General features: G+C 34.9%; 1 protein-coding gene across 8 annotated transcripts in view; it reads right to left on the bottom strand.

The window, feature by feature from the left end:
- The window catches only part of ZZZ3 (zinc finger ZZ-type containing 3), a 110,808-nt gene that overhangs the window by 52,829 nt on the left and 40,973 nt on the right, over nucleotides 1-17,006 (bottom strand). For 4 of the 8 annotated variants that reach the window (XM_036113360.2, XM_078072883.1, XM_078072879.1 and 1 more), the window contains exons 2-4: nucleotides 16,244-16,378; nucleotides 14,494-14,647; nucleotides 8,120-9,672 (exon numbers count right to left, since the gene is read on the bottom strand). In XM_036113360.2, the coding sequence (XP_035969253.1) occupies nucleotides 8,120-9,621 (1,502 nt within the window). In that variant the 5' untranslated portion in view covers nucleotides 9,622-9,672; nucleotides 14,494-14,647; nucleotides 16,244-16,378. Of the gene's footprint in view, nucleotides 1-8,119; nucleotides 9,673-14,493; nucleotides 14,648-16,098; nucleotides 16,165-16,243; nucleotides 16,379-17,006 lie in introns of all 8 variants that reach the window. The other 4 variants (XM_078072881.1, XM_078072884.1, XM_036113363.2 and 1 more) reach the window with 4 other exon arrangements.

Raw genomic sequence — 17,006 nt, 5'->3', positions numbered from 1 at the left:
ATACATTTATATATATTAATTTGAATTACAGAAATCAAATCATGCCATTTTTTTTAATAGATAAGAAAACTGACAACCACAGACATTAAAGACATTTACCCAGCATCATACTGCCAGCTAAAAATTGTAATGGAAGGGGATTAGAGTGCTCCTCAAATCTAGTCCAACTTTTGTAAATAATTTACAAATAAAACTTTTAAAACTATTAAGATTCTAGAATTAAATGAGATGGCATTTTAAAAATAAAAACATTATCCAGTCATGACTGGTGTCTTTTTTTTTTTTTTAAGATTTTATTTATTTTGAGAGAGTGAGCTCATGAGAGAGAGCACAAGCAGAAGGGAGGGGCTGAGGGAGAGGGAGAAGCAGACTCCCTGTTAAGTAGGGAGCCTGATATGTGACTCGATCCCAGGATCCTGGGATCATGACCTGAGCCCAAGGCAGACAGTTAACAGACTGAGCCACCCAGGCACCCCACCATGATTGGTGTCTTAAAAAAAAAAAAGTACTTATAAAATATTACACTTGGTTCATTTAACTTCACTCTTCATATCCCTATATATATATTTTGAAATGTTTATTAAGAAGATACTTTAGGTGTTGACTAGTGTTCAATGGCACTTTCTCCCCTCATTGCCAATAAACTATTAGCATGACACTTTTTCTCCAACTAAAAGTTTAAACATAACAAAGTAATTTCATGCTTTTATATTCTGAGAACTGTTAGTTAAAACATGAAAAATTACATTTAAAATTAAGTGGGAAGATAATTTAAGACACATGAAAAGAAGCAAACAACAGCAAAAGTTGAATGAGTTCTCCAACTTAGCATAAACAATAAAAATAGTATCAGGGAAAATAAATTTCTGCAAAACACTCGACAACTGACAGACATAAAAAGAGCATATTCACCCTAGCTTTCTGAAGTATAGTACATCAAATCTGGCCTACCTAAAAAACCTGAAGGGTCTAAGAAAAATAAGTAAAACCTAGCTACATTACTCTTTCATCTCTTATGGTTACCACTTTAAACCTAGTAAACATTGTTCCATATCTTCTTGTGTGTTGCTTTATCTTTTACATCCTCATGAACTGTATCTGAACCAGTAACCCAATTTTTACTTCTGCTCAAACCATAGCAACACTCCATCAACACAACTAAAACAATGTCAAGTCTCTTTTATCCTCCTTCTTCAATTCAAATTGGTATTATTCCAATTTCTCTGACTTCAGCTTCTTAGAAAAAGAAACTGCTTAAACTCATTTTTAAGGTATAAGTAAAAACTAGCCCTTACTGTCACAAGAGTGTCAACAAAAAATAATTTCCAAATGGTCAAACCTCAGGCTGGGACTGTCATAAGAAGAAAACATACCTAGTGCCTACTGAAATTAAATCAGGAAGTTCCACTTTCAGTCATGACAGAATAACACTGAATATCCTTCTACCATACACAACTAGACTACTGGAAAAAATACGGAAACAATTATTGTTAGACAGTATGCAGTGCAGGACTCTGATCTGCGAGAGAGAGCAAACAAATGAGATAAGGTACCACATTTTCTACACGGAAGAACCATCAGTAAGTACTATGGAACAGGAAGCGGTCTCGCTGAGCAGAGGGAGAGAAAAAAGGAGTTTGGGGAAGTAAGGCAGCTGGAATTTGTGGGACACAGCACCAAAGAGGAAGAAGCAAAACAGAAAAAGACAGCAAACACCAAGTATCTGTACAGAGGTCCCCTTGCATCTTCCACATACAAAGTTGCATGTGTAAAACAGGACCAAGCAAAGAACAACTATCAAGGAGTTGTAGAGAGAACAATTTTAAGTGTTTTCATGAGGCTAGAGTCCTTCAGATTTCAACCAGCCAGAGTAAAGAGCTTTTTAAATGAGACACGAGAAAGGCCATGCCAAGAACTAAGGCTAAACTAAACCTACCATATAGGCTACTCTGGGCTTCCCCTATCAGAGCTAAAAGATAAACCTTAACAGAATCAACCTTATTATCAAGTAAATTAACTAACTGCCTGTCAGAACAAATTTCAATACTTTTTTAAAGAAAGAGAACAAAATCCAGATCCTCAACATATTTCAAATGTCTACCATACAAATATTACTAGATACGTGAAAATTAAATCGTAACACACTACAGAGAATTCTGCCTACTAAGAGTGTCCTGAACAAACTGCTCAGTCTCTTCTCACCACTTTACAAATTTCTCTACGTTAAAATCAGATTCAAGAGAAAAGCAGCAGCAGCTTTCCATGATAATGTAAAAGAAATAGCGGTACACAGACCTCACTGAAGATACAGACCTCACTGAAGACAGAAGCAGAAAAGTCACAAAACAGATCTTCTTATGTATTACTAAATATAAAATCTGATGACATGAGTCATCACAGAAACATATAAATGGTATAGCCTGCTTACCAATATGTAAAAACATTTTTGAGCCTACAAAAAAACTACTAAAATAAAGTTCCTGCAACTAAAGGCTAAGCTTCAATTAGTCTCAAATAAATGGTAATTGTTTTAAATGGGTTTTATTGCTAATGAGAATTTATTGCCATATATAAAGAAATAACTGTTGTTTCTCTATCCAGAATTTAGAAACCTGTTTACTTATGTAAGACACAGCCTCTAAACCAGAAAGCAAACAAGAAAACACACAATTAAAACAAACATCTCCTTGCACTAATGCTTATCTAGGCATTCAAAGAGAAATTCCTCAGTGCATCACTCAAGAATCATGAGACATAATTCTAACAAGCTTGGTTATTCTGATTTCCAAGTTTAAAGAGAAATAAAAGCACTCAATTAGAAGGGAAGGTTGAGTTACTAGAGGAAGGTAGCATGATAGCACTAGTGACAACAAAATGAAAGTCAACAAAAATGAAGAAAAGAAGAAAATTATAAAAAGTCACAGAACTTCCAGAACATAGAAAAGAATCTAAGTTATAAGAACATAAAAAGCAGAGGAGTCCAAATCATTTAACAAAAGCAAAAACAGAGATATTCTGGCAGTGATGGCAGAAAGTATCACTCATAACCTCTGTCAGCAAAAATGACCCTAAATGAAGAAAAAGTTAAATTATACTCAGGTACAAATACACTTGGATTACAACAGAGAATCACTTTTATAAACCATTTACATCACTTGAAATAAAAGATGTTGACATTCAAAGGAAAAAACCAAGAGTTCACTGCACTGATGATTTTGAGTAGTCAATGGCATACTGTATCTCTTACAACCAAAAATTTTATATTAAGGACAGTTATTTCCCTCCCCTCATTAAATTTTGTGCCAAACTACTAGGGCCACTCTGGCTGTTATATTCCACAGCTTTTTCCAATTAGTTGAGAAGGTACACTATGCATGAGTTTTCCCTAGTAACCTCTGACTTTTATATACTCAACTGCATTCTAAACATCCCCCAAAGTATTTTTTGCAAATTATCCAAATTATCTATTTAAAGTCAAGCTGTAGCAAGTAGTTTTATATACCCAATTCGTACAGGGCAATTATTTTTCACAGACACACTAACAGAATATTCTTTAAAACAATGAACATGAAAACATTTCATCCAATAAACAGAACAGGTTACTTACCTATAATGCTGATTCTCGGACAGATAAAACCAGATAATCATTACAATTACAGAGCTTAAACTCAGACTAAAGAATTTTGAAAACTGAGTACCCAGTATCTGCTCCCTCAGATAACCAGGAGTAATTCTGACTATGAATTAGAATATGGAAGTTCTAGTCCTATATCTACCAGTAGTTCATCAGAATTTCAATAAGTAACTTCAAAACCTTAATTATAGCACATACCCTCCAAGCGCTGTGAATTGTGTAAGACTGTTGAATCACAGACCTGTACCTCTGAAACAAATAATACATTATATGTTAAAAGAAAAAAAAAAAAAGCAGGAAGGGAAAAATGAAGGGGGAGAAATCAGAGGGGGAGACGAACCATGAGAGACGATGGACTCTGAGAAACAAACTGAGGGTTCTATAGGGGAGGGGGGTGGGGGGATGGGTTAGCCTGGTGATGGGTATTAAAGAGGGCACGTACTGCATGGAGCACTGGGTGTTATACGCAAACAATGAATCATGGAACACTACATCAAAAACTAATGATGTAATGTACGGTGATTGATACAACATAATAAAAAAAAAGGAAAAAAATAAAACCTTAATTATAATAGGAAATGGGGACTGTATAATGCCACCTATGCTATCTACTTCTGAGTTGTAGTGGGTGCCAAATGAGAAACTAGAGGAAATCACTTTGTACCTTATGAAGCAAAGTACAAATGTAACATTATTTTATCTACGGCAGGATGACTCCTCTATTGCTTTCTAAGCAAAATCCATCCCTAGTCCTGGAGCCTTCTGGCCCCTCGAGAGAAACTTAGACAAACAGTAAAAGTAGTCTCAAAGAAAGTGAATCTACAATAAGACCTGATGAGGATTTTCTCTATGCAGCTTCTGAAACTGATGAAGATATCAAATGATTCACATAAGTGTAGTATAAAAGGACATATCATAATTATTTAAAGTACATTAATGTTTTCAGAGAACCAAGTTTAAAAATACAATTCCTATAAATATTCTTTAATATGGCTTGAAAATTTCTTCCCTACAGACTATATGAGCAATACTCTTTTGATAAGCAGTAACTAGCTTATTCTTATACTTTATCTAGAAACTTGAAAATTGGTATAAACATTAATAATCTTATCAATGAGTTAACCCTTCAGAAGACCTCAAGAATCCAAAAACTCTTAATCTGACTTTTCATCCTCTGCCTGTTTATGAAAAGTTATAGGATCTTTAAATGAAGCTATCCAAGGCCCTTCAAATAATTTACTTAAGTATTCCTGTACAATGAGAATTCAGAGAAAATGGACCAAAACACATTTTCTTTTGAATATTTATTTCCCAGTGACTGGCCTTGTGAATTGGGAAAAAAAGCTCTGAACATTAAAACCCAGGACCTAAAATCTTCCATACCTGCTCTCCCTAGAGCCAGAACTTCAAATCTGAGAGACCTGATTCAATACTTCTGATTCAAAATCCACAAAAGGTCAATTCCCAAAGAGAAAAGGCAAATCACAGTTAAATACATGATCTCAGTCAGTCTGGCTATTTAGGCCCAAAAGGGAGTCACTGGGTATTATCTACCACTTTAACAGAATCTTTCAACCTTGAAGACCAGAGTTTTTAGACAAAGTGTCTTTCTTCTGATTCTCCACCCACTCACATCTCATGAAATAATCCACACCTGGAATCTTGCCAGGAAAAAAAGATAATCTTCAGTCCCCCTTCCCTTGTTCCTAGTAGAGTTCTCCATTTGGAAAAATAAATATATAAAAGCACACTATGGGTGTATGTGAATAAGAGGGATGGCATCTAGAGAGGAAACAGGGTTAAGTATCCAGAAGGCCCACAAATTCATTTCTTTGGCCTATGGTCTAATTACCATGAATCAGGTCTAAGGCTAGGATTCTACACACAATATCTTTTCAAAAATTTACAAGTCATTAGATGACCCTATATGTAATACCCTTACAAATAAGACAGATAAATTATAGGCTAAATGGTAGGATTGAAGGTTGCTGATTAAATAATCAATGTTAATTTAGAGAAGAGTTGCAAATGGAATGAGAAGAGCCATGTTCTCTCGGCTCTGGATAAAGAAATATGCCTGCTCAGTGTTTTCTATCAATAACATATTTTTGAATCTGGCCACCAGGAAGTATTCATTCTCTACTGGTAAAGATATTCATGTATAATCTGGGCAATGCCCAATTCCCAGTTTCAAAGGCACTTATCTGGGGAAATTTACTAGCATGAAGAGAATAAGAAAGAAAAAAAAAATATTTGATGGGGGTGTATGTGTGCACCTGCATGTGCAGGAGAGTATTATTCCATCTACCCATTTATCTTTTTTTCTTTACCCCAAATGCATTTTCAAACCGACAGAAATTAACTTGAAACCTCAAAGCACAAGATGGGTATCATGATGCTATTTTTTACAATGACAATTTGGGTAAAAAAAAAAAAAAGCCAACATTATATCCAACCAACTCTCGGCTCTAAACAAAAAGCAAAGGAAAAAGGACGTTACTGAAAAGAGATTACATCTAACATGATCAAACATCCTCTCTCAATTTTCTTTAAATTATCTCTAACCAAGATGCTAATCAAGACGCTCTCACTCCATCTCACTCTTCCCAATATGCTTCCGTCGGAGGAAAAAAAGTTAAAAGTGAAGTGTCTAAAGGTGCTACCTTCAAAGGACTGGAGGAAGGCAAAAAAGCAAGGAGGAGTTATTTCTTTTGCCCAACGTCACCGAATGAGGCATTAAATTGAAAATACTGTCCCCCAAAAAGCAACTACCATCCAAATTCCAAAGGACTTTGCACACCGTGAGAAACCCATGAAACTATATTATTCTCATTCTCAAATGCTTAAGAATATGGAACATTACTCTTTAAATGTTATGGCCACTATCCTTAGACAATTGTTTTATAGGTTTATCATCCCTGAGAATGATCATCAGGAGAGCTCCAACAAAAAATGTAACATAATGAATTAATGGGAAAATATTTTCCATCAGTATACCAGCTAAGCCTTAAGAGAGCATCTCTTTGCCAAAGAAACAATAAAAAGAACAGAAATGAGTACCATTTTATTAAAATGTACACTTCTTGAGTTCTTGGTTTTTCTCTAACATATGCTCTGCTGCTTTTGCCTGCAGATTAACAACTCTGTTTTTAAAAACTGATGCATAATACTAATGGTAAGAACTCTATCTGAAATTGGAAAAAACTTCACTTATTCATTTATTGAGTTTTCTACCTCAAATTGGACTTCAAATATTTCAAATACATAAAAATGTTAACCGTTTTACAAAATGAATGAATAAAATGCTCGGATAAAATGACCTCTCTACTAAACTAGTAAAATATCTTTTATTAAAAAAAAAAAAAAAGGAAAATTTTCAGAGAAGAAACATGCTAAAAGGCCACCATATTATGTCATGGTCCACAACTAGGATTTGGTATTTTGATCTGATACATACCAGAATCTGGGAATTGTCACAATAAGAGCATTACAAAGTTTTCTCAAATCAGTGTTTTCCCACAGCCTATAAAATCTGTGCTAGTAATTCAAAAGCTTACTTTGTAGGAGTAAATGTGATTAACTCATATATGTCTTTTACTGTTTTTGATCACGATATTCATGATAAGCACTGTTCACCGTTCATTAATGTTCCTTTCAGGATTATTTAGAGTTAGCTCCAATTCATTTGTGTTACTACCCAGAATACTTTAAAGCAAATCTAAGCAAAACTGTGATAAATTTGGACATTCTATTTTTAAAAGTACCTTCATTACAAAGGCTAAATGACAGCATTTTAAGATAGCCTCCCCTTCTAATTTAGAATCAGGAGAAAGTTGTCTCAAATACTTTATGTAAACTATAGAGCCAACTATAACTCTTGCTAATGTGCTAATTACAATATACAATTACCTATCATAGTTTTAGCAGTAATATCTATTTCTGCAAATCACGAAAGTCAAAGGTAATGCATAAAGTACATTTTAAATGAAAAGTTTTAATTGGAAATTAGATAGCCTGCCAGATTTCCCTCATCTATATGATGTCTAAGCACTCATTAATTGTTCTACGCTGTCTGGAAGGCACAGACACTTCATAAAGCTCTACAACTATAAATCCAAAGTGTATTGTGAAAACTAAAGATGTTTCCATTTTACAAATTAATTGAAATGGTACAAAACTTATTAATAAACAAAAACGCCATCAACCACGTTTCCACGTCTTTTCTATTTGAGATGTGTGAAATATCAAAACTAGAAAAACCATATAGCCATTGAGAAGAGTAATAAAGTTGAGTTTTAAAGTCTTTCTTTTTTTTGGAGTTTTTTTAAGAGTTGAGATAATCATTATGTTAAACCTAAAATTTCAGCTAAAGCATTAATCTTAGCTATAATAAAAATGCTATGAATAGACATTTATGAACAGATACTGAAAACGTGGGGGAATAATAAACAAAGCAGAATTCATGGTTACCATATTTACACATACTCTTTGTTGTGTTTCAGTGCCACATGATCTGATTCAAAGTAATAAACATCAGGATCATCATCTTCTTCTTCTGTATTGTGCGGATTGGCACTCTCTTTGGCAGATGGCAAATGTCCAATATTAAGTCTTGCCTCTGAGGGTGGCTTACTTAGTCCTTCACTCCCATAATTTTCAGAGTCACAAAATATTCCTTTTTCATTCTGAGAAATTTCATCAGGATTTGTGGGAGATTCACTTATGTTATCACTAACAGTTGCGTTTGTTTCATTGGGACTAAGATTATTCTCCTCAAATTGTCCATTTTCTCTGCAAGGAGAACTGTTTTTAGTGGGACTACCTCTGGTAGGGGCCGCCCTTCGTGGTGAAGTTCTCAGAGTATATCGATGTTCTTGAGGTTCTGATAAAGACATCATTTGAGCTGAAACACAGTCTAGAACAGAAGATTCTGGTTCTCCAGAGACTGGCATACTCTCAAGACTTGTGTCCAGGGCGTTATTGGTGTTTTCATTACACTGCTCTTTTGAGGCACTGCTATCTCCCACCACATCTACTTCCTCCTCAGAATCCCTTAAGGATGACTGAATTTCAGAAAAGGGGCCTGTAGCTGGCTCAGTAGTCAGCTGATTAACATGTTCCACAGGCAGGCAGGCAGTTACTATTTTGTGGTCCTCCAACTTGACCTGCACTTCTGAATTTGTGCAAGGCACGTTATGGTCTATATAACTGTCCTCCTTCCTACTATCAAGGAACATTGAAGTGTGGGTATCCGAATCCCCATTTTCAGCTACTGACTTTTCCTGCAACACATATGAACCAGTGCTATTTTGTTTAGTGTTCCCATCAGGCTGACAGTCATCACAGTTTATAACAGCTGAATCACTGTCATCAACACCATTGACAGCCAAATAGCCTGTGATTTCTTCAACTACTGCAGAATTAAGTGGCCCTTCCTCACTGACATTCACCTTTTTAATTTCCCTTTTCTCACAATCATCCAGTATAAGACATCGACAAGCTCGTTTAGTCCCTTGAAAATCTGCATCATTGTCCACTACTGTATTCCTCTGTTCTACTGACTCCTTGTCTGATTTTATAGGCGAATCTTCTTCTGAACTGTTTGGTGCTTCAGATCTAAGACAACGTTTAATTCTTTTTAAAACTGGTGAAACAGGTTCTGTTTGCCTTCTCTCACAATTTTCTACAGCCTGCCTTTCTATGGTATCTTTTTCTGAAGAAGAAAGTCCTCTTTTCCTAGGGCTTACCCATGATTCTCGAGTACTTTGCTGTTTTAAATCAGTAGTTCTTCCATTATTATTTCCTTTCTGAATCTGCACAGGCTCTGGTCTCTTCTTTGGTGATCTTGATCGTACTTGAGAATGAGAAGAGATTTCTTCAGGGTGAGCAATGCTACGATTCCTTAAAGTTCTACCACAAAAAGATTCATCCAAGCCGTTTAACCCCACTGTTGATCTTGTAACACGAGTAGATCGGGAAGCAGCCATACTATGGCAAGTCCCTACAATACGGTCATCATGATCCACTCATTGGGAAACCTTCAAAAATGTAAACAAAATAATGAGAAAAAGGTAATAGTTAATATACCTAAAACAAAAGCATAAAGCTATTAACTTTTAAATCCAAGTATAGCCAATATTAATAAATTACGTGATATAATTTCTTTTATTAATATTTCCAAAAACGATATTAATAATAGCTAACAATTACATGACACTTAATATGTTCCAGGAATTGTTCTATATGCTTTACATACATTAACTCACTTAAGTCTCACACCAATTAAGATAGGTGCTATTATCATCCCTACTTTACAAATGAGGAGGGTGAGGTATCTGTACCGTTTAAGTGATCTGTCCAAAGCCACATGCTTAAGTGGCAGGGCAGGGCTCTAGAGACCATGCCCTGAACCTGCCTCCTGTGTATCTGCCTCTCAGATACACAGGCACAAAGGGCCCAGAAAAGATTTCCCTGAAAGACAGGATTTCATCTTGGTTATTAAAATAATACCCTTGAATTTAGATAGCAATTATCACAAAAACTATTCCAATCATTTCTTATGTTTTCTCAAAACATTCCTGGGAGGTAAACTGGTAGAGCAGAGCAGACCAAAAGTGAGTTTTTGGTCAAATCCTTCGACGACAAACTATGTGACATCCAAAAAATTTTGGTTGCGGTAGAATTTTTGTAATCAAGCAGATGAATAGTATCACAATCCTAGCTTGCAACAGCTAAAAGAAAACAGAGCAAAACCAAATCTCCCTAGTCTGTAGAAGTACAGCCATGAATCAGCAAGTGAAAGGAAATATTCTGAAGAGGATGGAAGAAAAAGAAAAGGAGCCCCAAAGCAAATATTACATCTAAGAAATCAGGACTACATATATATAACCCCACTTTCTCCTTTGAATTCCTGTATATACGTATATGCCACAGTTTTGATGCATGTTGGGAGATAAGCTGGTTTTCTGGTGTGGATGTTTGGTGTTTCTAAGATAGAAATGCAAAGGAAATTGAAAAATGCCCTGACTGATCCATCTGGATAAACTCTTGAGTGGTTATTATTTTCCAAAGGTTCTCCCATAAAGCAGAGTAAAGGAGCTATTAACATTTCAAGTATCCATTCTTCTCTTCCTCTTCTGTTTAGCTTTCACAAGATAATTTGCCACCTCACTGCTTAACTTCCAAATGGGGTGTAGGATGGATAGAGAAAGAGGTCAATAATGGCTGTAGTAGGTAGTTTCATAGTACCCTCCCGCCTCCCTTTGCCATGCTTTCCATAGTCTCCTTCTCATATAAACCCTCCAAATGCCATTCTACCCCTTCCCCTGCAAACCAAATATAACCTCTCCTTTGCCTCAACTAGAAGTGTTTAACAGTAGAAAGGTTATGAAGAACTACAGAAGCCATAGCAACATGCTGCCACATACAAAAAAAAGAAACATTAAAGGGAACTGTCTTCCTGCTTCTCCCTGCTGACAAATGAATTTAAGTTTCCTAAAAAATATGTAAGTTGACTGAGTTTAATTTTGTTTCAGAGTAAGGCATATTTTTCAATTTTTAATTAACAATTTTTGAAAATCTTACAAGACTCACAAAACCAGCCCTGGGATTAGAGTATGATAATTTGCTCCAGAGAATTCCACAGCCATCTCATGAACAACAAATACAGGACTCCAATCAGAACTTAGAAATACATTTCACATAGTCAACTTTTACTATTTTGGGATTCATTAGAGGGATGTGACATGTAATTCTCTTTTGCTTAAATCTTGTCATGAAGATTACAGTCTATTTTAAATCACAGGTAATAAATATTGAATGTCCCATAAATACCCACTTTTAATTACAAAAAATTCAAGTTAAATTTCAAATGATATTTCAAAAAAGCACAAACTAAAAAATGTTAAAATCAGTTTATTTGTTTCATATACCCAAATATGGAACTCTCAAATTTGAAGGTTATTGATTTTTAAATATTAATTACCTATATAAATACACAAAGAAACATATTTAAACTTTACTTACAAAATCTAATGCAAATATATTTAACACTAATTTAATTATATTCATTATTCAAAAATTGATTATATTCATAATTTATGATTCAAAAATAATATTGTCAATAGTAATATTTTATAAACACACAAAAAGAATCTCTTAATCTTTACTTTTTAAAATGTAATGCCAAATAGGGCATATAAACTTCAAAGGATTCCAGTAACAGGCACCCCTAGCCCTTCTTTTCTTTCCATACCAATCTAAATGAAAGCAAAATCTCTGCCTTGTCATTATTAATAAAATAAACTTATTATTATTACTACTCAGTTACTTGTAAAGAACATATATAACATTATTATTACATAGTATTATACATGTATACATAATATGTATAATTATAAAACACCACCTTAATGAGGGCCTATTTCTTCACTATTCCAGTGATCAAAACACTGATTAATATGAAAGATGAAACCTCTTTTTGCTTCTTCTCATCCCTAAAAAGCATTTTTATTCCATTCATCAACCACAATAAAGTCCGTTTTAGTAACAGTTCTCAAATCCTGTGCTATTGAGCCATATTTAAAGCGAACCTGTTTTATACAAGGACGCTTTTGGTACCTCAAACTCTTGCAAACTCCAAGTGTGGCCTGAGAACCAGCATCATGGCAACTCTTGGAAGCTTGCTGGAAATGCAGAATATCAGGCCCTGCCCCAGACCGACCAATTAATCAGATTCCCAGGTGATTTACATGCCGTTCAGGATTTGAGAAGCACCGACTTAGACCACTACATCCAGACAGTATTCTTTTAAAATAATACAGTCATCAGGTTCAAACTAAATTAGATCTATGTATAATATATCCTTTAATTCCTTATTTGAGTCTAGTAATAAAAATTTATAAATAAAGCCATGATTACTTTGGCTGAACTAGTACCAAAGAGAGGACTCAATCTCTTGCCTGACTACTGCATGCACTTAAGGTAAATGGTAAAAATTCTGAAGACTAAATGAAATTTAAACACTCTTCCCTCCGATTTTGTTTTCTTCTGTTCTAACCTTTTTCTTCATCTTTTCTATTTTGAATAGGCATATATAAAGGCACATACTTTCTGTAGTTATCTAATAAACTGAGCGCAAATTTCGATTACCAAAAAGGGACTAAATCTGTCCTAATTATCTCAACCAAGTCTCAAAGTTGTTTTGCCATGCTTAGCTAAGTATTATAGACTAAAGCAGTTGTCTTCCTCATTTTAGCTGCATAATACAGTTACTGAAGAAATTCAGTGAAGAGGTTTGGAGCACAAAATTATATTCCTGCTAAAAATTAAATTACTAAGGGAACAGAAAGGAACTTATTTACAAATTAAGTATCTCAGAAAATACCCTTGCTAGTTAACTAAATAGGAGGCACATGGTGAAAACCTTAGCCAGCTCCCAACTAGAACTAGAAATTCAATCACTCTAATTTCAGAATTAAGAGAAACTGTTAGTTAACATATTCATATGGCAAAACGCAATCTAGCAACTAGAATGAAGTTTTTCCTATATGTTATCTACCAACTAATGAATATGGCACTTCCTAGAACAGAAGAGAATATGACCAACCCATCACTAGAATTAAATAGACTCCCATCCTTTCTTCTCCACCCTTATAAGCTTTCATCCTATTGGAGAGCACATCAAGGACAGTCAACCAAATTTCAACCTGTCTATTCATATTAAGCCCCAAATCCTACCTATAATTCTAATATCTCACCTGTGCTGTTGAACTATCCTCCCCCCAAATTTGAATCTACTTACACCTCAAATCTAACTGTAGGATTCTGAAACAGTATCAGCTGTATTTCAGATCATAAATGTCCAGCCCTGTGATCCCATCTGCAGAAGTGCATCAATATGAACTAAAAGGAATAAACATTAAACTAAAACGGTCCACCTAATGAAACACTACTCTAGCTATCACCTTTACTTATGAGAAAGAAATCTCAAAAAGATTTTTCAAAGATAATGCCTATAACCTTCTGCTCCACTATAATTACTAAAGTAGTATGGTTTATTTTGGGAATTGAGGGACTGGCAATCGTCCATTAACATCAACGTTCTAGCCGGTATTTATTATCACAATATTTAGTTTTATTAATTGAACAATTTTTAGGAAACTGGTCATGATACCATACCAAACCAAAGTGAAAGGCAAAAAGAGCAAGAGCAACTGGAAAGTGTTACCAGTATGATTTCTACCTAGAACAGAAACATGAGTTGCTTAGTAACGGTTCAGACCATCCTTGTCACACAATTTTTTTAAGACAAATTTCTTCAGCTGAGCAATTACCACTATCAGGTTAAAAGTAGGAGAGTGAAACATGGGAACCCACCTATGCAATTCAACTTAAAGTTCTTAATATTTGTGTTTTGAAGCTGTGAATTCTATTATGTATTGCCTTACATAAAGGGATCTCTTCTTTCTTCCCCATTAAGAGAGACAGATAGATATAGATAACATAGATACATTGACAGAAAGCTGAATGAATACATGCTTTAAAAAAAAATTGGGGAGAAGTAGAAGTCAAGGAATTTCATAATGCCCCTTGAATCAAAAATACCTAGGGTGTCAAAGACAGGTATAATGCTCTCGAGATTCCAGTGTACTTAGTCACTTCATTTATACCCCTGTTACGAAGAGTGGGAAAATATTTCATCCCTAACCCATTCCCTATAGCTCCACATTCCTATGAACTGCCAGCCAGACTGCACAAAATGCCATGCAGAAGAAAGTATAGAAATGTAACAAGTCAACCCTCCCACAAAAAATATCAAACTATAGTTGTCTTCACTACTGCAAAACTAAATAACTTACCTGTACAACCAAAGATCTATCATTGTGGAAATATTATCTCTTTTCCTTATATCCTGAAGGAGTTGGAGCTATGATCTAGAATAGAGCTTAAGCATCAGGGTTTCAGACTCTCAGCTTCAGCCATGGAGAATACTAGAACCTCCTAAATTCCTTTCTTTAAAATAAAATAATAAAAAAAAAATTAAAGAAACAAATTAACTTATGCTAATAGATTTACCCCTTCTATAAGAGGAAACAGCAGATAACAGAATATCTATTCATAGTAACATCTTAGTAACTCTGTAGCCTCGGAGATACCAAGAAACTGGAAAAGATTTTTAAAAACCAACAAAAACAAACCAAAAAGACCTTGAAATATACTGAATCCTCATAACAACTTATTACTAGTTTGCATCAAAATGTGACTCCACTCTTCTCTAGAGTCTACGGGCAATATTTTGTTGAGGTGACCCAAAGACTGCCTTTGATAAAATTTCTCATACAGAATTTAAAATCTCTTACTCTTATTCTAGAGGCCCTCCCAAACTTTGGCCTTCAAGTATTCAAAACTGGGACTGAACAACAAAAATAATTTAAGTTATGCATACCAAAGAATCAACTAAGTCTTCAAACATCTGTATGATAACCCTGATGATTACTAAAGTGCCTTAAGACTCTCTTATCATGAAAAATTTCTATTATTTTTGGCATATGGATTTTCAACTAGGACAAAAACAATATGGATTTTCTGCTTTTAGTACCCAGTTGGCCAGATATTTTAATTAATCTAAGTATACTCCATTTCTTGGACAGTCTCTTTAATTAAGAGTTTTACTTTATAATAATGTATATATGATATCCTTTTCAGAGAATCTGGCTAAATGGTTATCATAAGTGCCCATCTGGAAACAAGGAGGAACACCAGGGAAAAGACTAGTGATGTTTATGATGCAGCCCGTCACTTTATTATAAACATGAAAGTATTCTAAAAGTAGATATTCTAAAAGATTTTCACAGTGAAGGATTACAATTTTAAAACTGATGCAGTTAACAAACCTTGTGAACTAGAGTTACTGCCTGGTAAAAATAAACAGATTACAGTTTTAGTAAGCTAGGAGATCAGTACTAAATCTAATATCTACAGATGCAACCTCTCCCAGATATCGCCTGTAAATTCGTGAAAAACACAACGCAGGAAAATTGTCTAAATAAAATTATTTAATACTACATTAAGAAATATTCTAAGTTAACATAAGGAGGGAGCACAGTGAAAACATGATCCTACAAAAAGTAACCCTTGACTTGAAAATTCACTCATCTTACAACAAAGATTCCAACTGCCAACTCCTTAATACCCAACCTTGAAAGCCTTTCACAAACATGGCAAAACGTTACATTCTATAGTGTGTGGTGGGGGTGGCAAACATCAGGGGCAGAGGATCCACAATTTAAGATGTATCTCTGAGTACACATGGACATGCCCATTCTAGCACTTTATTCCAGTTCCAGTTGGCCACCTTCTACCCATTGTGGATTGGGTTTACTATAGGAACCTCACTCATTATGGTATTTTTACCAGGCAAGGATATCTGCAACTGTCATTTTCACAGAAGAACCGATACTTACAGCTGAGTTCTAACAGTATTATGATAGACAGGATCACCCAGATATGTTTCTTAAAAGCCTGATACACTGAAAAAGAAACTTTAGTCAATTACTTCTACTAACTAAAGCCCCCTTGGCCTTAATTAAGATTACATTTTTTTCTTACCTTTTTAAAAGTGTTTTTCGCCTAGTATTTGATTCCCAAGCGTCTGTATTTATCTGTCATCACAGTTAATGTCCATGTTACATTGAGACTTCAGGTATTAATTATTTATATGGATGTACTAGCACAACTTGGTATCTGTGAAGGGAAACCACAATATAGTCACTATGGATGTGTTACTATTTACAGATATGTGGATAAAAGTGATATTTCTAAACACTTAGATAACACACTGCATTCTCTACTAAGCTGCACAAATAATTCCTTATATTAGGCTACAAAATAGGTGCTATCTTCAATAGACTAAGATGATTTGCTAACACTCTTACCAATGCTTCTCAGAGTACCCACATAAAATGTTTCAAAATTTAATTCTAAATTAAAATTTTTACAAATTTGAGAGCTCTACAGATTCCTTTTCTAACTACCAATGTAGACATAGCTCATTTTCCAGAAGCCTGTAATTGCTCAGGCATTAATAGAAAAGTATTTTGGGGCGCCTGGGTGGCTCAGTCGTTAAGTGTCTGCCTTCGGCTCAGGTCATGATCCTAGGGTCCTGGGATCGAGTCCCGCCTCAGGCTCCCTGCTCGGCGGGAAGCCTGCTTCTCCCTCTCCCACTCCCCCTGCTTGTGTTCCCTCTCTCTCAGTGTCTCTGTCAGAGAAATAAATAAAATCTTTAAAAAAAAAAAAAAAAAACAAGTATTGTGTGTGTATGTGTGTTTTACAATAAATCTATAATGGTTAAAAATGCAGTAAAAAAGATCAT

The sequence above is a fragment of the Halichoerus grypus genome, chromosome 5, assembly GCF_964656455.1.
Source record: "Halichoerus grypus chromosome 5, mHalGry1.hap1.1, whole genome shotgun sequence".
In the NCBI taxonomy this organism is placed as follows: domain Eukaryota; kingdom Metazoa; phylum Chordata; class Mammalia; order Carnivora; family Phocidae; genus Halichoerus; species Halichoerus grypus.
The sequence above is the reverse complement of the archived record's forward strand: the minus strand, read 5'-3'. Positions and strand labels throughout refer to the sequence as shown.